Source organism: Saccopteryx bilineata, chromosome 3 (genome assembly GCF_036850765.1).
Source record: "Saccopteryx bilineata isolate mSacBil1 chromosome 3, mSacBil1_pri_phased_curated, whole genome shotgun sequence".
NCBI lineage: Eukaryota > Metazoa > Chordata > Mammalia > Chiroptera > Emballonuridae > Saccopteryx > Saccopteryx bilineata.
Window position 1 is genome coordinate 105295848 of NC_089492.1, and position 21484 is coordinate 105317331.

The window sequence follows — 21484 nt, forward strand, 5'->3', positions numbered from 1 at the left end:
AATATTTGTTTTTGATCGTCTAATGAATGCTATATGACGCTGGCCTAAATAAGGCAGAGTGTCACTTCTGGAAAGATCTGTCACATTTTGGAAATAACAAGTGTAGAAAGGCCTTTCCTCTTGTTTTATTCCTCCTTCCATGCTTTCCTGGGAACAAGGTCTGGAGGGTTCCCCATGTTTGACATGTGGAGCCCTGTAGTGATAAACAATGTCCAGTGCCAGAGTCCCCACCTCATCCTTGCTGTATGTGGCAAAATAAAAATCTTTTGTTAGCCTGCATGCCCCGTTCATTGCCCCCTAAAGCTTCTGGATTTAGTCATTCAGTTCTTTGCTCTGATCCCTCCAAGGAGTATCCCATATTGTCTAACTGCTTCTTGGGCTTCGGTGAAGGGGAGAGTGTGGAGGAAAGGGTGAGGGGAAGAAGGCAACGTGAGAGGCTGGCCTGGCTGAGACTGAGGGAGGGAGGTGAAAGTTTGAGGAAAGAGCCATGTGACCAGGTCCGGGTTAAGGTCAGGAGCTGGGAGAAAACCAAGCAGGGCTGGCATTCACCCAGTTTGCACCAGGATGGCCAGATAGATTGCTCACAGCCAGTGTTCACTTCGATAGATCACTACCTGGGCTGTATCAGTTGTTAAATTTTGAATATTCCTTTGGGAGACATGGATACTTAAAGAAATGGCTGGGATATACTAGCCCTCTTAATGGTGTTGGAGATTTGAAATAAAAGTTTTAGAAAAACAATTTGGAGTAATGTGTTGAAATTTCTTTTGGTTATGTGCCTTTTTATTTTTTCCATCTGGGTCAGCACTCTGGTACTGAGGCATCACTGGGGGGTGCAGCCTAGAGGCACACCTGCATAATCACTTTTTAGGGGGAAGAGGGATTGATACACCAGACTCTAGTCATTTATTCTCAAATACAGGAAATGCAGGAAGTATTTTCCTCTTCAGACTTGTATAAAGGGTTTAGAAACACTGAATTAGCTACCCATCAATGTGGTTGTGTATTTGAGAAAAGTCTCCCTCTCTTACCAGGACATGTTTTAGTGACAGTGATGGGCCAAACTCTCCTGAGTGTCTCCTAGTGTTCATTTGTCTTTGAACTGTTCTTTGCCTCTCAGAACCACTGTTAAACCGGTGTGTCATAAACAGCTAGGTTGTAAAATAAATACTGTATTCTATTTTTAATTTAGCTGTTACTTGCTTTTGAGTCCAAATTTAGAAATACATTTCCTCTGGTCACAAACAAGAAAGGAGAATGAAGGCAGATGGAGCTGAGACAGCCCAGCAGGGCAGCAGACTGGTGTGGGGCCAGGGAGGAAACTGCTGAAGGAGAGCCCTGTATTTCCTTATAGTTCCAGACTAGTGCTCTCCAATAGAAGTACCACGTGAGCCATAAACACAATCGTAGATGTAATTTTAAATGTTTGGGAAGCCACCTTAACATATGTAAAAAGAAGTAGATGGAATTAATTTTTAAATGTATTCTATTTCTCAATATGTCCAAAATAGTATTGTTTCAATATGTAATCAATGTCAAAATTATCGAGATATTGTATATTCTTTTGTTGTTGTTGTTTGAAGTATTTGAAATCCAGTGTACCTTTTATACGTCTCAGTTCAGGCTAACTGTATCTCAAGTGCTCTGTAGCCACATGAGGCCAGTGGCTACTGTATCGAACAGCACAGTGAGAGACGGTTTCTAAGGATGATAATTCTGTTTTTCACTTGATGCTCACAATATATCAGGATGGTTTCAGGTCGCATAGGCAGAGATGATTTCTTTTGATTCTAGCCCTACGAGGACTTCCTTGTTAATGCATTTGGGGTGAGCTTTTGAAATTTGCCATAGGGCAAGAGGAGGAAGAATGGGTTTGACAGGTGAGGAGGAAACTCTCAGAGGAGACTCTGAGCGTTGTGAGCTGCGCACGGCACAATACTTGGTGAGGATTTGGGGTTGGTATTTATTATCCAGATGTGGTCACTTATGAAAGTGGATATGGGGACTATAGTTATCAGGAACAACATGGTGTAATGGAATGAGTTCTAAATCAATGGTCAGAAGAACTAGGAACTAGTCCAGGCACTGGAGGGGGAAGAGAGAGGTAAACTAACATTCACCAAGCTAATTACAGCCCTAGGCACTTTGAAGCCATTTCATTATTTGATTCTTTGGATGATCCCAATAGTTAGGGATTATAACCAACGCTAGTTTACAGAGGAAGAAACTGAGCCTGGAGAGGTGGAGTCCTGGCTCATCACGGAGTCGGAATAAAATCTCAGCTCTGATTCCAAAGCTGCTGTGTTCTTAACATTATCATCTATATGTGTGCCGTATAGTAGGTATATTCTATCAGTGAGCGTTCCACTAAAGGACCAGAACCAGTCATGCATACACATAGATATATATTATAGGGGATTGGCTTATGGAATTGTGGGGGTTGATTATGCAGTCTCTGTAAGGATGTTGTCTCTACATCAGATGCTGGAGCTTAAAGTCCCTGGGGCAAGCAGACATAAAGGGAAGACCCTAAGCATTCTGGAAGTTATATGCATGAGATGAAACCTCACAAACTGAGCCCCATTTCTGTCTTATTGCCTCTAATCTTGGTCATAAAAGTATTTTTCAGAGTCTGGGGTTCATCATGGAGCCAAGCACATATACTTGGCCCAGGAGTCAGAGAACTTGAAGGTGGAGCAATTGCGGGCCCAGCTGCAGCTTCATAGCAAGGAGCTGAATCAGCAGGTCAGCAAGAAACTGTATATGTGACCAAATGGCTACGGCTTCCAGCTTCCCGGCTGCCCTCCAGTTTTTTCAAGCATCTTCCCTGTGGCCCACCTTAACAGGAAACATAAGAAAGGAAATTCTGGGAAATGTAGTTCAGCCTATTCAAATTGATACATTACAAAACCATCATGTAGGTGCTCAATCAATATTTGTTTAATGAATGAATGAATGAACAAATGAATATTGTACTGCTTCTCTGGAAAGTTTTCTGGTTGTCAGAACACCTAATTCTGGCTCTTATCCCTCTCTCTCTATTTTTTTTTTTTTTACAGAGACAGAGAGTCAGAGAGAGGGACATATAGGGACAGACAGGCAGGAACAAAGAGAGATAAGAAGCATCAATCATCAGTTTTTTGTTGAGACACCTTAGTTGTTTATTGATTGCTTTCTCATATGTGCCTTGATCGTGGGCCTTCAGCAGACTGAGTAACCCCTTGCTCAAGCCAGTGACCTTGGGTCCAAGCTGGTGAGCTTTGCTCAAACCAGATGAGCCCACGCTCAAACTGGCAACCTCGGGGTCTCGAACTTGGGTCCTCCTCATCCCAGTTTGATGCTCTAGCCACTGCGCCACCACCTGGCCAGGCTGGCTCTTATCTCTTACAAGCCAAGTAATTTTGAACAACTCATGGAGTCTTGGTTTTCTCATCTGAAATACTCCAAGAATAATCCCTGGTCTGCCTATTTAATAAGACTTATAGGGATCACTTGAGATGATCTGAACAAAAGCACTGTGAACACTATAAAGTATAAAAAGAAATGTGGTTTTGTAGTATCGTATTATTTTAATGATTAATGTTGTTATTAATACTTCAGCTTCCTAATATATCACACCAGTTAATAGTTCTGACCAATTTACCTTATAGGTAAACAAGAAAAATTAAGTTAGGTGAAGTATGTAGAAGGATTCTGTCAGCTATGCCATGGCATATTTTTCGAAGGCAAGGCTTAATTATCATTCAACACTTAGATATATTTGCCCATTGTTTTATTTCTGGGCTAAATGGCTCAGAGGGACAAGTGTGTAACTGGAGCCCTTGGTAACCCTGGGAACTGTAGGGCAGTGGCCATTCCTTGAATGGGAGTTGTGGACACTGGATAAGGTTTCTGTCCTATACGTCTGGGCTTGCATTTCAAAGCAGCCAAACTTGCTCAGCAGAATGAAGAAATCCCTGCGGAAGTTCTTGGTGAAGATGGCATAGAGGAATGGGTTTGCACAGGAGTTGATGGGGTAGAACAGGACCAGGAGGATCTTAGACTTGGACACGGTGATGAGGGGCACCTTGAGGGAAGCAGAGATGGCAAAGAAGGAGATGGGCGCCATGCAGAGGAAGTCCGTGAAGATGAGCACGGCCATGCGCTTGGCGATTCTGGTGTCACTAGAGGAGGACACAATATCGGGGTTCCTCACTGTGAGGTAGATGTGAGTGTAGCAGCCACAGATAACCACAAAGGCCAAGACATTGAGCACAAGGAGAGACATAACATACAGCTGAGACAGGGGGCTGTCGATATCCATGGGCAGGCAGATGCTCACCTTCATGTAGCTGCTGATGCCAAAGATGGGAAAGAGGGCGACTGCAGAAGCAAAGATCCAGCCTCCCAGCATGACACTAGCAGCATGGCGGAGCTGCACCTTGCATTCCAGCTGCATGGCATGTGTGATGGTATGCCACCTTTCCAGAGTGATGGCTGTAAGAGTGTAAACTGAGAGCTCACTGGCAAAAACAGTGAAAAAGCCAGCAGCGTCACAGCCTGGTCCTGTTTGCCACTCAATGGCATAATTGTGGTACTGGTTTTTGGTGTGGATATCAACAGATGCTATGAGCAGCAGGTAGATTCCAATGCAGAGATCAGCAAAGGCCAGGTTGCACATAAGGAACCGGGGGACTGTGAGTTTGTATTGGCTGCTAATGAGAATCACCAGCACTGTGATGTTCCCAGCAATGGCCAGGATGCTAATGAACCATATCAAGATTCTGAGACTATCATGCCCCATGATATCTTCACATGGATTGAATGCATCTGGCTTAGGGGAGCAAGTCACATCAACCACTTCATTGCATAAACCATAGTCAAATTCACTGTACGGCATGTCAAATCCTTTGGTGTAACTGGGCTCATCGTCTTCTGCCATAGAGACTCTCTGACCCCTAGCCTGAGTCATATCATCAACTTCTCGCCTTAAGATAGATTTGTTGCAAAATGGATGAAGCTCAGAGCTAGAAAAATACAAAAAGAAATAGAATCAACATCCTGGATCCAGAATGGCAAACACATCGCTGTCTTTGCACAGGGTAGAAATGATGGGGTTTCTTTCTGAGTTGTTTTACCCCCCTTCGACCAGTTTGTCTGCCTGTGAGGCTGAGATGAAGGGTTAATGCTGCTTACTGTAAATGAAGAGAACAACTCATGTATGCATTCCTAGAGTTAGATGGCCCACTGGGGAAACCATCTGGCCACAACCTGAATGTGGGGAGGAAGGCGCCTGGGACTAGCTAAGCCTTTGCTGTTGAGTGCAAATAATTTACAGATGTGGTGGCAACCCCACCCCCCTCTCCCTCCCTCATCTTCATTCATCTCCTCCTTATATGCCCAAGTAGGATCTATCCTACTTCTGTCTTCTGTACTCAAATCGTTGGAAGATCTGGACAGTTTTCTAACTCATGAGAAATTATTTGCTTATTTTATCTACATAAATTGGAGGATTGGTCTGTAGTTAGTTCCCAGCCAACCCCTGTGCTTGGCCCTTTGGTGCTTAGGCTACTTGGAGGTTTAATTTGCTTGAAATAGTACTGAGGGTCCTATTCTTTATTATCTCGCTCTCCAGGGGCCACAGTAGGCTTCAGGCATGCATTAGTCTACAGAGTAAACCTGGCTCTCTCACATTAATCAGTGCCCTGAAGAGCAAATGCAGGTGGCAAGGGGGCCTAACTTACTCCAAGACTGTAAGTCATCTCCTAGGGAGCTGCTCTTCTTGGGCTCACTTTTCTGCCTTAATTTTCCTTTTAAGCCCAAATGTACAAGAAGCCTTCCTTGTCAACAGAATAGGAGTACTTTCAGAAAGGATTTGAATAACAGCCAGATTAGAAGTAGTCTGACCAGACTGGTGAATAGACCAGGTAGAGACAGAGGTAATCGTTCTGTTCTTAAGCAAAGGCTTCAAAAGAGTGGAAATATTTCACATTGGGTCTCTTTTGGGATGGGAAAAAATCTCTCTCTCTCTCTCTTTCTCTCTCTCTCTCTCTTTCTCTCTCTCTCTCTCTCTCTCTCTCTCTCTCTCACACACACACACACACACACACACACACACACTCCTAACTTCCTCCCTCCCTGAAGGGCAAGCTCATAGCAATGTAAAGTGGCTGCATCTCTCAAAAACCTTAACATATGAGGATCCTCAGGTTATGACAATCTCATCCTATGATGTTTTGAGTTTATGATGCTCACTCCCATAGAAACTTAAAAAAATTAAGACAGAAGTGTTTTGGCTTACACTGTTAGCATCAAATTTACAAACTACATAGGTGAACTAGTTTGGTTGTGTGTGGTGGAAGAATACACAGTATTATTTTTCTGTGGCTTAGTTGTGTTTTTATGTTCTAGAATCTAGATTATGATTTTACAGCTGTTTTAGGTTAGGTAAGTGACTTAAGATAGTGTGTGTTTCAACTTACATGTAAATTGGGGTTATGTCACTGTTGTAGGAATGGAACTGTGTCTTACCCCAGGACCCCTTGTAATCTCATATATGAGTGGGAAGTATTAAAACTCTTCAAAGACCACTTTGAAGGAGAAGCTAGTGGAGGGAGTGGAGGAGGTAAAGAAATCATTTGATTGATACTCAGGGATGAATGCTAGCCAAGTGTCCCAAGCTGCATGGACTGAACTTCTCCCCATTAGCCTTTATGAGAAGGGGTTGCTAGAGAACCCTTTCCTTCCTTTTCTCTCTCTGAGAAGTGAATTGAATTGCCAGGAAGTCATTTTCTTTTGGCCCAATGGACTCTCTTTTTCCATTGGAGAATGTGCCATCTTGTATTTTAGAAAGCAATAAGGCTTCTCACATCAGTCATGGGTTGCACTAAGGGGGTTATGTAAATAGTTAACATACATGTAATTGAAAATTCACAGATCTTTTGGTTTAGTCAGATAAAGTTGAGGCAAGCTCAGAGACGGGCACAAAGGAGACAAGGGAATACTCTGTGGTCCTTATTCTAATTTCTGACTCCTAAATCCTTTCACTAGATTAGGGACAGTGCAATCTAGGAACAGAAGGCAATTGACCTGGTGCCTATAGACTGTGATTCTGTTCATTGGAACAAATCTGGCATCACTATCTAGCGACAGCCTTCACTTCCCAGGGCTTATGTTGGGTTTGGTAAAGATTCTTACTGTTGATACCACTACCAATATATTTTAAATATTGATGCTTTTCTTTCCTGAAACAGAAGTGACCAAATGATACAAGTGGGGGAAAGGTAAACAATGCATGACTCTGAGAAAAGAATAGAAACAAAGATGGAAACAAGGGACATGAAGTCTTGCCCCTGAGGTACCTTGGCAAATACTAGGAATCATAAAGAGTTAGGAATTCAGTTTAGGGTCAGTTAAGAAAGTAATACTCATGAACCCTGATACATCAATGAACAGATACTTGGGACGGTCACAGTGGAGTAAAAAGCCTGAGCTTTGGAGACAGATAGACCCAAGGGTTTGAGTCTCATTTTGGTTGGTGTTGGCCAAGTTATTTGCTGTCTCTGAGCCTCAGTTTCTATCTCTGTGAGAAGGGAATGAAAATAACACTATTAATTTTGTGAAAATGAAATGAGATAATGGTATAAATCACTACAGTTCCTGGCAGTGAGCACTCAGCATATATCAGCCACAAGAAGACAGAGGACAGTGGTTACTTAGTGAACTAACACTGGGGACTAGGCCCTATGTGGGTACTTAGATGCATATGTCATGGCCCATCAGTTTAAAATCTAGCTGTGAAGCAAATGCCTAAATACAAGAAAGATTAAATAATAAAATGAACAAAATCACAATACAAGCTGAGTATAGAGCTATGACAAGGAACTAACTGGTTCAATAACAAATGAGGGTTATTGGTAATAAGGTCTTTTGGTGAGAGGCTGGAGGGCCACTGGCCAAAACCTCACTGTCACAAGGCCTCACATTCACACTTTGGGCATTTCCAAATGAGGATTGGAAGAACACTTTTATCATACAACTTTAAACTTGGATCTCATCACCAAACCACACCTAGTATGGTATACAGTGAAATAATACCATTTAAAAAATTTTGTGATTATCTTCTGAATAGCATAACTGTTTTTTGTTTGTTTGTTTGTTTTTTTAAGGAAAAGGGCATTTTAATTTTTATTTATTTATTTATTACAGAGACAGAGAGTCAGAGAGAGGGATAGACAGGAACTGAGAGAGATGAGAAGCATCAATCACCAGTCTCTCACTGCGCGTTGCAGCACCTTAGTTGTTCATTGATTGCCCTCTCATATGTACCTTGACTATGGGCCTTCAACAGACCAAGTAACCCCTTGCTGGAGCCAGCAACTTTGGGTCCAAGCTGGTGGGCTTTTCCTCAAACCAGATGAGCCCGCACTCAAGCTGGCGAGCTTGGGGTCTCGAACCTGGGTCCTCTGCATCCCAGTCCGACGCTCTATCCACTGCGCCACCGCCTGGTCAGGCAGCATAACTGTTTTGTTTTGTGTTTGTAAATTTAAATTTGTTAACAACAAAACACCACTGCAAATTTTCTTCATTTTGGCATGTCTTCTCAGAGGAGGCAGGGGCCTCCTTTAGCTGCACTGATGGGCCCTGATGGTGATATACTTTACCATAGGGACCTAAAGGAGGTGCAAGCTGGGGGTGGAGGGGTCAGGGATGATGTGAGGCAGACCTGGAGATTGCTGGTTGGGAGGGCCCTAAGGCTACCTCTCCTTCACAGGGGGTGGCAGGACCAGAGGAGTAGGAGCAACATAGCAAGATACTGTAGAGGCCTGTGGCATGTTGGCACTGGGCCAGGCAGCATACCACGTGCAGCCCTTACAGTGATCTTAATATCCTTTGAGAGTTCTCCTGAGGGGTATTCGATTCCAGGGTTTTGGCAGTGCATAGGCATATTTCTTGTCCTGGCTGGAAAGACTCTTATGTGAATATAGAAGAGGCAAGCCTTCTGCCTCAGCTCAAGCCCGTAAGAATTGTAGTCATTAGGAAGAAATTCTCCAGCCCTTGAGCTAATCGTTGAGGAGTGTCCAACTCTGGATGGCTTCCCAACGACACATGTAAATTCTGAAAAGTAGCTCCTTCTCTGAATATCTTTCAAATGGGTCCAAGGGTGAACTCCTAGGTACTTTCAAACCATTTTTAGGAGATTTTGATTGTTGTTTTTATTTTATTTTATTTTGCTTTTGAGCAGGGAATATGTCTACATGAGCAGGTTGATGTGAGTTAAAGGCTGAATAATAGAGGAGACTATGTTAAACAGTAAAGTAATCTCACCAGAAAGCTGTGTTAGTGCTGGACTGCCATACAAGAGTGGTGACAAGGCATCACGTGATTGAGTACACTGTGTGGTGCAAATTGTATCAGTTCGGGGGTGGATGAGAGCTTTGAGAATCCCTGATAGACAATAATTCTGTTTCCAGTGGAACGCATGCAATCTCTAAAGTACTCCCTCATCACCTGCTCCAGATCCTATCTGTGATTACCTCAAATTTTTAACCAGTTATCTACTGTGAGGTTGTTCTATTTGGGTTACCTTCTTTCATCTGAACAACCTTGAAAGCCAAAGAGAACTACAGATGTCCCAAACTTTGTCCTTCCTGTGAGGTGCTACAATTCAAAGGTGGGGTAGAGAGGCTGAGAAGGGCTGGGATATGTTGTGGATATGTGCATCAGTCTCTGCTGTGGTGTTCATGCTTCTTTCTTCCACAGTTGACTTTGATGGTTCCTAGGACACTTATGGCAGCGGTTCTCAACCTATGGGTCGTGACCCCGGCGGGGGTCGAACGACCAAAACACAGGGGTTGCCTAAAGCCATTGGAAATACATATTTTATTTAAAAATGTATTGTATAATAAATATGTATTTTCTGATGGCTTTAGGCGACCCCTGTGTTTTGGTCTTTCGACCCCCGCCGGGGTCACGACCCACAGGTTGAGAACCGCTGACTTATGGGGTGTAGAGTTTGGGACCTGAAGGATAAATCCATATTGGTATGGAGGAAAAAGGGAACAAATATTCATTTAGCATCAGCTATGTGTTAGGCACTATGCTTGGTGTTTTCATGTTATCTCATTTAATATGGTAGCTAGTTTACTGTGTGAGTAGCTTTCTCCTGTGAACCCATTTTCTAAAGAAATTAGAAACCCTACACAATACTGATGCTTTGATTTGGAAAATGGCTGAGAGCTTTTATTGGGAATATTTGGCTGCCAGCAGATTCTATGAATGCCACAGGTAAGTAGAAAGCTGGGGACCAACTTCTGCATTGCAGAAATCCCAAGTAGAGATTGGATATGAAAAGACTTACATTCGCTGTCTCCAGTTGGCAAAGGCACAGCAGTGGCTGGGGTAGGTGAGGCTGGCCTCCATGAGAGCAACAAACTTTTCCAGACTGGGAAGCTTTTTCAGGTTGTAAGTTGACCTGGCCTGTAGCTTCTTAAGATTTTCTAAGCCATAGCTGGGCAGAGAATGGATCCTGGTTCTTGAAATATCTCTATAAGGAGAAAAAATAAACATAACCTGATTACTATAGGCCTAAAACTTTCAGCGCCATTAGCAGGCAGAATAGCAGACACAGTAGTGATCCTCTTACATGGGTGAGGAGGGAGACTCCAATTCATCCAACACCTCTGGCAGATCAGTATTGGGTTAACAGGAAATATGGTTCAGTAGGAGCCTTAGCCCTTGTGTTCATGGTGGGAAGACTTAGATAAGAAGCCACTTTGAATCTTGGAGATACCCACCTCTTGGCTGATCTGGGGCTTAAATGTAGCCATCTCCCTTTCTATAGTTTCTAGAGCACTAATCTGTATAGGATCAAGGGACTGAGACCACTTCCTCCCCATTATAAAACCAGCTATAAAAATAGTTCTGATGTAAAGATGAGTGAAGTGGATGCTGTGGTCAAATTTCAGAATGAGAAGAGAACATATTATAAGGGTAAGAGGAGTCAGGTGGGTGGTAGAGGCACCCTCAGCACCAAGTCAAAATGGCAGTATAGAGTAGTGGTTATGAGCAAGGTGTCCAACAGCCAGACATGCCTGCACATGCTCCCTGCCCCTCTACCCCTTATATTTGTGACCTTGCTCAAATTATGTCAAGTGATTTCCTCAGGTATGAAAGAGGAATGACAGTAATGATATCTACCTCAGAGGGTTGTTATGAGAATTAAATGAGTTAAAATACATAGAGAACTTACTGACCAAAAGATAGCACATTACTGACAGCTATTATCGGTAAGTTTAATCAAGCAATCAATCAAACAATCAATCTCTTTCTCTTCCTCTCTTTCTCCCCACCTCCTCTCTGACACACTCTCTCAAATACACACAGTTGTTCTTGTTTTGTAGGAGAGTCTCTGCTTGGGTGAACCAGCAGATGCCTACATGAAGCCAGCACAAATGGACAGTTTAACCAGGTCCCTGTCCCTGAAGTGCTCTGAGGTTCTATCCTTTCTGGCAGCAACACCAGTGACATGGCTGCTTTTCTGGCAGCTCTGTTGGCAGCTGCAACCCTCAAAACAACCAAGCTACTGGGGGCAAGGAGATTTAAATGGCACCAGCTTAGACCTGTTGGGATCAGCTGGTTGGCTGTGAACAAGTTCTAATGTGGGTGGTGGTAGAAAGCAATGACCAGGATGGGTTCATTTCAGCACCCTTGGATATATTAATACTTCGGGAAGGATAATCATCTAATGTTTACATTTCCTATAATTTAAAGCAGTGGACACTCAGAGCAATGAAACTTGGGAGTGTGAGTATATATTTGCTACCCCATATGTTCTTATAACCTGGTAGAAATGACACCCTCAAAACCTTGTTTTCATTTTGTCACTCATTTTCTTGCTAAAAATTTATACTGCTTGCTATTGTCCAATGAAACCCACCCCTTACTGCTGCCCTACTTGTCACTTCCCTTTTTCAATCAAACTTCTTTTTTTTTTAATCAAATGAGAGGAAGGGAGGCAGAGACAGACTCTTATGTGTGCCTCAACAACCCCCATCTGGGCTCATGCTCTGCCCATCTGGGGCTGCTGCTCCGTTGCTCAGCAACTGAGCTATTTTAGTGCCTGTGGTGAGGCCATGGAGCCATCTTCAGCTCCTGGGGCCAATTTGCTCATTTGAGTCATGGCTGCAGGAGGGGAAGAGAAAGAGAGAGAAAGAGAAAGAGAAGGGGAGGGGGGTAAGAGAAGGGGGAAGGGGGAAACAGATGGTCACTTCTCCTATGTGCCCTGACTTGGAATTAAACCTGGGACTTCTTCACATGCTGGGCCAATGCTCTACTGAGACAACTGGCCAGGGCCTCTAATCAAACTTCTTATACTTAGTTGTCCACATTCCATGTCTCTATTCCCTCATCTCACAATCCAGCCCAGTGTCTTCCCAAATCCAAGAGAAACACTACTCACTAAAGTCATATCTTAGTTCTAAACTTGTTGATTTCTTAATTAAAACATGCCTCTTTTCTGAGACACTCTTTATTGACATGGCATTCTCTTGAATTTTTCCTGAGATCTTTTCTAACTTCTTTCTGATTTTGTTTTCTTTCTTCTTTATCTATCCTTTTAAGTATTGAACTTTGTCCAAATTTAGGTACCCTTCTGACTGTATTCGATCTTAGATCCTCTCCACTTCCTTGATTTCACATACCGGGTGTATACTGATGACTTTTAAAAGTGTATCCCAACTCAGATCCTACTTCTGATCCCAAGTCTCAGATAACCAGTTGTCTATCAGACCCCACCAGTTTGATGACTTGAAAGTATAAAAGCTGAATTGATCATCTTCCTTATAAATGTTTATTCTTCCTTTCATTTTCCCTATCTCAGCAAATGACCCCTCCATTTTCTCCTGTTATTCAAGATAGAAACCTGAAAGTCATCCCTGACTATCTCTTTTTTTAAAATTTTTATTAATTTTAATTGGGTGACATTAATCAATCAGGGTACATAGGTTCAGAGAAAACATCTCCAGGTTATTTTGACATTTGATTATGTTGCATACCCATCACCCAAGGTCATATAATCTTCTGTCACCTTCTATCTGGTTTTCTTTGTGTCCATAACCCTCCCCCATCCCCTCCCTTACCCTCCCCACCACTGGTAACCACCACACTCTTGTCCATGTCCCTGCTTGTATGGAATCATATAGTTCCTAGTTTTTTCTGATTTACTTATTTTACTCAGTATAATGTTATCAAGGTCCATCCGTGTTGTTGTAAATGATCCAATATCATCATTTCTTATGGCTGAGTATTATTCCATAGTATATATGTACCATATCTTCTTTATCCAGTCATCTATTGAAGGGCTTTTTGGTTGTTTCCATGTCCTGGCCACTGTGAACAATGCTGCAATGAACATGGGGATGCATGTGTCTTTACATACCAGTATTTTTGAGTTATGAGGGTATATTCCCAGTAGAGGGATTGCTGGGTCATATAGTAGTTCTATTTTTAATTTTTTGAGGAACCATCATACTTTCTTCCATAGTGATTGTGCTACTTTACATTCCCACCAACAGTGGATGAGGGTTCCTTTTTCTCCATCCACAGTCTCTCCAACATTTGTTATTACCTGTCTTGTTGATAATAGCTAATCTAACAGATGTGAGGTGGTATCTTATTGTAGTTTTGATTTGCATTTCTTTAATAGCTAATGAAGATGAGCATCTTTTCATATATCTGTTGGCCATTTGTATTCCTGGGAGAAGTGTCTGTTTATGTCCTTTTATCATTTTTTTGGATGGTTTGCTTATTTGTTATTGAGTTTTATGAGTTCTTTGTATATTTTGGATATTAGGCCCTTATCTGTGCTGTTGTTTGAAAATATCATCTCCCATTTATTTGGCTGTCTGTTTGTTTTGTTGTCAGTTTCTTTTGCTGTGCAAAAGCTTCTTAGTCTGATGTAGTCCCATTCATTTATCTTTGCCTTCACTTCCCTTGCCTTTGGAGTCAAATTCAGAAAGTGCTCTTTATGGCCAAGGTCCATGAGTGTAGTACCTACGTTTTCTTCTATGTAATTTATTGTTTCAGGTCTTATATTTAGGTCTTTGATTCATTTTGAATTAATTTTAGTACAAGGGGACAAACTGTGGTTGAGTTTCATTCTTTTGCCTGTGGTTTTCCAGTTTTCCCAGCACCATTTGTTGAAGAGGCTTTCTTTTCTCTATTATGTGTTATTGGACCCTTTAAAAAAATTATTTGGTCATATACATGTGGTTTTACTTCTGGGCTTTCTTTTTTGTTCTATTGGTCTGAATGTCTATTTTTCTTCCAATACCATGCTGTTTTGATTATCATGGCTCTATAATATAATTTGAAGTCAGGTACTGTAATGCCCCCAGCTTTGTTCTATTGCCTTAGGTTTGCTCTGGCTATTTGAGGTATTTTATAGTTCCATATAAACCTGATGATTTTTTGTTCCATTTCTTTAAAAAATGACATTGGAATTTTGATGGGAATTACATTAAATTTGTATATCGCTTTGAGTAATATAGTCATTTTGACTCTATTTATTCCTCCTAGCCAAGAACAAGAAATATTTTTCATTTCATTATATCTTTTTAATTTCCCTTAACAATGTTTTATAGTTTTCATTGTATAGGTCCTTTACATTCTTTATGTTTATTCCTAGGTATTTTATTTTTTTAGTTGCAACCATGAAGGGGATTGTTTTTTGAACTCGTTTTCTGATGTTTCATTGTTGGCATATAGGAAGGCAATGGACTTTTGTATATTAATTTTGTATCCTGTGACCTTACTGTATTGGTTTATTGTTTCTAGTAGTCTTTTTGTGGAGTCTTTGAGGTTTTCGATGTATAGGATTATATCTTCTGCAAAAAGTGAAACCTTTACTTTTTCTTTCCCAATATGAATGCTTTTTATTTCTTTCTCTTGTCTGATTGCTCTGGTTAGAACTTCCAGCACTATGTTGAATAAGAGTAAGAGAGAGTGAACAACCTTGTCTTGTTCCTGATTTTAGGGGAAAAGTCCTCAGTTTTATGCCATTTAATATGATGTTGGTTGATGGTTTATCATAGATGACCTTTATTATGTTGAGATATTATCCTTCTATACCCATTTTGTTAAGTGTTTTAAACAGAAAATAATGTTGTATTTTATCGAATGTTTTTTCTGCATCTATTGATATGATTATATGGTTTTTCTTCTTTGTTTTGTTGATATGGTATATTACGTTAATCATTTTACATATGTTGAACCATCCTTGTGATTCTGGGATGAATCCCACTTGATTCATCCCACTTGAATTATTTTTTTAATGTATTGTTGTATTTGATTTGCTAGTATTTTGTTTAGGATTTTAGCATCTGAATTCATTAGAGATATTGGTCTGTAGTTTTCTTTTTTTATGTTGTCCTTGCCAGGTTTTGGTATGAGGGTTATGTTGGCTTCATAAAATGTGTTTGGCAGTATTGCTTCTTCTTCAATTTTTTGGAAGACTTCGAGTAGAATAGGACCCAGGTCTTCTTTGAATGTTTGATAGAATTCACTAGTATAGCCATCTGGCTCTGGACTTTTATTTTTGGGGAGGTTTTTAATAGTTGTTTCTAATTATATTTCCTCCCTGCTTATGAGTCTGTTTAGGCTTTCTGCTTCTTTATGATTTAGTCTAGGAAGATTGTATTGTTCTAGGAATTTATCCATTTATTCTATATTGTTAAATTTGGTGGCATATAGTTTTTCATAGTATTCTACAATAATTCTTTGTATATCTATGATATATGTGGTGATTTCTCCTCTTTCATTTTGGATTTTGTTTATATGAGTCCTTTCTCTTTTATCCTTGGTGAGTCTTGCCACGGGTTTGTCAATTTTGTTGATCTTTTCAAAGAAACAGCTCCTTGTTTTATTAATTTTTTTCTATAGTTTTTCTGTTCTCTATTTCATTTATTTCTGCTCTGATTTTTATTATTTCCTTTCTTCTGCTGGTTTTGAGTTGCCTTTGTTCTTCTTTTTCTAGTTCCTTAAGATGTGAAGTTAAGTGGTTTAATCGGGCTCTCTCTTGTTTGTTCATATAGGCCTGTAGTGATATGAAATTTTCTTTTATTAATGCTTTTGCTGCATCCCAGAGATTCTGATATGTTGTATTGTTATTTTTGTTTGTCTGTATGTATCTTTTGATCTCTACACTTATTTCTTCTTTGACCCACTCATTTTTTAAAAGTATGTTGTTTAGTTTCCACATTTTTGTGGGTTTGTTTACCTCTTTTTTGCAGTTGAATTCTAGTTTCAAGGCTTATGATCAGAAAATATGCTTGGTATAATTTTAATCTTTATGAATTTGTTGATTTTTTTTTTTGTGTGGCCCAACATATGGTCAATTCTTGAGAATGTTCCATGTACACTAGAGAAATGTGTATACTCTGGCACTTTGGGATGAAATGTCCTGTAGATGTCTATCATATCCAATTGTTCTAGTGTTTCATTTAAGGTCAATATTTCTTTATTGATTTTCTGTTTGGATGAATGATCTAGAGCCATCAGAGGTATATTGAGGTCTCCAAGTATGATTGTATTTTTGTCGGTTTTTGTTTTTAGGTGAGTCAGTAACTGTCATATATTTTGGTGCTCCTTGGTTTGGTGCATATATATTAAGAAGTGTTATCTCTTCTTGATTCAATGTCCCCTATATCATTATGAAATGACTGTTTTTGTCTCTGATTACCTTTGGTGTCTTGTAGTCAGTGTTGTTAGATATGAATATTGCCACACCTGCTTTCCTTTGGATGTTATTTGCTTGGAGTATTGTTTTCCAACCTTTCACTTTGAATTTGTAGCTTAGATGTGTTTCTTGTAGGCAGCATGCAGTTGGATTTTCTTTTTTAATTCATTTTGCTACTCTGTATCTTTTTATTGGTGAGTTCAATCCATTTACATTTAGTGAAATTATTGACAGTTGAGGGTTTCCTATTGCCATTTTATATATTGCTTTCTGATAGTTTTGTATCTTGTTTTGTTCTTCTCTTTCTTTTATTTTTCTATCATTTGTTTTTGTTTGGTTGTAATCCATATTTCTTTTCTCTGTTACTTTATTTTGAAGCCATGTACTTCTGTGTTGGTTTTTTCAGGGGTGGTTATCATTAAGTAATGGAAAGCATACATATTATGTTAATTATAGTACATTATCTCAAGAGTGCTTCTGCACTCCATCCTCCTTTGCTAGTATTAATCTTTGTCCTCTCCCCTTTTTTGTTTTTTTGTTACAGACTAACTTTGTTTTTATTGTGATCTTGATGGAGCTTTTACTTGTAGTTTGTCTTGTTTTGTTCTTTGTGTCTGGTTGGAAAACCCCCTTTAGTATTTCCTGAAATGGGGGTTTTCTGGTGATAAATTCCCTCATCTTTTCTGTATCTGTGAATGTTTTTATTTCTCCTTCATATCTGAAGGATAGCTTTGATAGGTATAGTATTCTTGGCTGGAAGTTCCTCTCTTTCAGGGCTTTAAATATTGGTGTCCACTCTCTTCTAGCTTATAGAGTTTCTGCTGAGAAATCTGTTGATAATCTAATGGGCCTTCCTTTATATGTTGTATTCTTCTTTTCCCTGGCTGCTTTGAGAATTTTTTCTTTGCTGTTGGTTTGTGCCAATTTCACTATGATGTGCCTTGGAGTAGGTCAGTTAGGGTTAAGATAACTTATAACTTGGTGTTCTGTTTGCTTTTTGAATTCGAGGCTTTAATTCTTTCCACAGGCTTGGGAAGTTCTCATCTATTATTTGTTTGAATATGTTCTCCACTCTATTTTCTCTCTCTTCTCCTTTTAATATACCCATTATTCTTATGTTGCTCTTTCTGATGGAGTCAGACAATTCCTGTAAGGCTATCTAATTTTTCTTAATTTGTGAGTCTCTCTCTTCTCTCTGTAGTACCTCTAGTTGCCTGTTTTCTATGTCACCAATTCTCTCCTCTCTCTGGCCTGTTCTATTGGCTAAGCTTGTTATCTCATTTTTTAGTTCATGAATTGAGTTTTTCATCTCTGATTCATTTTCATAGTTTCAGTTTCCTTGATGAAGTATTCTTTCTGTTCATTGAATTGTTTTTTGAGCTCCCTAAATTGCCTTTTGGTGCTTTCTTGTATATCCCTGAGTATTTTTAGGACTTCAATTTTAAATTCTCTGTCATTTAAATCCAAGGTTTCTAAGCTACTGAAATTTTTTTCTATAGATTTTCCTCATCTATCTGAGCTAGATCACTGTCTTTTGTATCCATGATATTCATTTTTTTTCTTTAATGGCATTTGAAAGTGGTATTGTTAATAACACTAATAAGAGTTGATAAAATTTTTTTTTTGAGAAAATGTAGTGAAAAACTGAAAATTATATTGTGCTAAGTGGAATAAAAATACATAGAATGGAGGGCCTGGGTTGGGGCGGAGGGCCAAAGAGGCAAAAAAAGAGGCAAGAACCCATTAAATGCTGCAAGGAAAATATTTGAATTAAGAATAAAATAATTTGTTTGTAAATGATGGTTCAATGAGAAAAACAGTGTAAGAGAAAATAAAAAAAATAAATGAAAAAAATACAATGAAATATGAAAATTCTTTGCATTAAGTGGTACAAAAACTATAGAATGGAGAGCCAGTGTTGGGGGAAATGCTAAAGAGATAAAAAGCAAAATAAAAAGCACACAAAATGCCACAAAGAAAAAATTTCAATTCAGAGTAAAATAATTTGTTTGTGGGTTAGATTCGAATTGAGAGAAAAAGTGAAAGAGAAAAGAAGAAACACAGAGAGAGAAAATAATTGAGTTATTTGTAATGTAACACTCATAGAAAAAAAAGAATGGAAAATGTAACACCTATAAGTAATAACATTCAAATGAAAAGAATAAAACTGAAAGAGGATAAAATGACCAAGGTGGAAGGAAATAAAAAGATAAAAATTACAAGAAAAAATGAAAAAGTTATAAAGACTGTGGATTTTTCCTGGTTTTGAGAAGTTATCTTCTTCCTTTTCCTTCTTTTCTCTCTTTTTGGCCGGTGGCACTGTACCCCAGGTTCTGCCCCTGTGGCACTCTTAGGCAGAGATTTGCTGTTGTGTTGCTATGGTGATGACATAAACTAGGCCTCAGTCCCGTTGGTAGATGGGGCTTGTTAGGGTTTGTAGGCTCTGACAATGAGAGAGTCCCTTTTCCCCAGAGCCTCTCCCCAAATCTCTCCTTCCTGAACCAGCAGCCTGAGACCCAGCTGTGAAGTTGCCTCAGCCACTGCCTGGAGAGCAAGAGGCTCTAAGAGCTGCAAAATCCCTCCTCTATCCCCACTCAACACAGGGTTCTAGGTAAGGCTTTGCCAGCCAGAGCCACCAGCATAATCCAGCAGGACTGGGAACTGATTGCCTTTCAGCTGTCTTTCTATGAGCCTCCAGGCATGTCTAGTATGCCTCAGCACTTTGCAGGTCTGCTCTCCAGAGGCTGTCTGCAAGCTGCCTGTGCACCCTTCTCCCCACCACTTCCACAGTTCTTTTCCCCAGGAGTGTGCTTTGTTAGCCTGTATGGCTGGTAGACGTGCTGTGCCCAGACAGGTTCAGGTGTAGGGAAGCCAGCTTTCGTGCACTTCCCATGTGCTGTTGTTTGGAAAGCTGGGATTATTCAGAAATTCTGGTCACAGCCCACACAGAGGGTCACTACTGACAGTCTCCAACCCAGCCTCTCTGTCCAGGAATGTGGGCACCCATGCCCGAAGCACCAGGTGGATCCACTCGCACACTGCCCTCACTCACCAACCGGGATACCAGGAGTAAATAAGGCAACTGCTCATCTACTTCTGCTGGGGTCTGCTGTTTGTGTTAGCTCTGTGTGGACTGAGCCATGGGCACACTCTCTCCTTAGCTTGAATGTCTCTGCCCTAGCCCAGCTTTTTCTGTGCCCCTAGCCCTCATTTTCTCTCAGTTTCAAGTGAAAGCAGCTCTTGCTCAGGTCAGTGGGGAAAGCAGAATACTCCGTTCTCCGTCTTATTTCCTTCAGAGTGGGTATATTCAGCCACCTTTTCACCCAATCGTACCTTTGTTTGATGTATGTGTATTTCAGATGCTCCTGAGATTGTTTTTCTGTCTCTAGTTGTTGAATTTGTTGAAGTTTCAGGGAGAGGTATTAGGAGTAATCATCACGGTGCCATTTCTCTGACATCACTCCCTGACTATTTCTTATCCCTCACTTGGAAACAGTATTTTGTCCTCACAAGCTTAACTTTTACATCTGTTTTAAATCAGACCACTCCACTACCACACTTCAGTCTATATCACCATAATCTCTGCCTAGACAAAGGCAATAGTCTCAGAACTGTTATTCTCATGACCATTGTATTAGTCAGGGTTCTCCAGAGAAACAGAACTGATAGGACATGTAGAGATATAAGAGGAGATTCATTATTGGAATTGGCTCACGTGATCATGGAGGCTGAGAAATCCTACCATCTGTAAGCTGGGGAGCCAGGAAAGCTGGTAGTGTAATTCAGTCTGAGTCCAGACACCTAAGAACCAGTGAGGCCACTTTTTTTTTTTTGTATTTTTCTGAAGTTGGAAACGGGGAGGCAGTCAGACAGACTCCTGCATGAGCCTGACAGGGATCCACCCAGCATGCCCACCAGGGGGCGATGCTCTGTCCATCTGGGGCATCGCTCTGTTGTAACCAGAGCCATTCTAGCACCCGAGGCAGACACCATAGAGCCATCCTCAGCACCCGGGCCAACTTTGCTCCAATGGAGCCTTGGCTGCGGGAGGGGAAGAGAGAGACAGAGAAAAAGGAGAGAGGGAAGAGTGGAGAAGCAGATGGGTACTTCTCCTGTGTGCCCTTGTCGGGAATCAAACCTGGGACTCATGCATGCCAGGCCGATGCTCTACCACTGAGCCAACTGGCCAGGGCAGTGAGGTCACTCTTAAGAGTCTGAAAGTTTGAGTACTGGAGTCTGATGTCTGAGGCCAGGAGAAGATAGATGTCCCAGCTCAAGAAGAGAACAAGCAAATTTGCCTTTCCTCCACCTTTTTGTCCAGTTTAGTTCCTCAAATGATTAAATGGTGCCCACATTGGGAAGGGTCAGTCTTCTTTACTCAGTCTACTGATTCAAGTACTAATCTCTTTTGGAAACACCCTAACAGAAATACCCCAAAATAATGTTTTACCATCTATGTGGGCACTCTACTGTCCAGTGAAGCTGACATATAAAATTAAACATCGCGATCATCTTTCTCTCCAGTGCAGTTTTTACACTGCAGATTGGGTTATATTTTAGAAATGCCAATCAGATTGTGGCTTCCTACTTCAAACTCTCCAGTGATTCCCTCTTGTCCTCCCAGTGAAGTACAAAGCACCGGATATAAGTCAGTCATTTGCCTGTTTTCTCTCACATCCACTCTGAGCCCTTCTCTGTGCTCTGTTCTGTATTGCAGGAGGAATGACCTCATCAGGTCCATTTTCTAGGTACCACCAGCTTTCAGTGTTG

At 40.7% G+C, this 21484-nt stretch overlaps 1 protein-coding gene across 1 annotated transcript in view; it reads right to left on the reverse strand.

The window, feature by feature from the left end:
• Window positions 1–3772: 3772 nt before the first annotated feature.
• Window positions 3773–21484, reverse strand: part of FSHR (follicle stimulating hormone receptor) — a 225127-nt gene continuing 207415 nt past the window's right edge. The window contains exons 9-10 of the mRNA XM_066266462.1: window positions 10340–10525; window positions 3773–5006 (exon numbers count right to left, since the gene is read on the reverse strand). Coding sequence (XP_066122559.1) covers window positions 3773–5006; window positions 10340–10525 — 1420 coding nt within the window. The remainder of the gene's footprint in view (window positions 5007–10339; window positions 10526–21484) is intronic.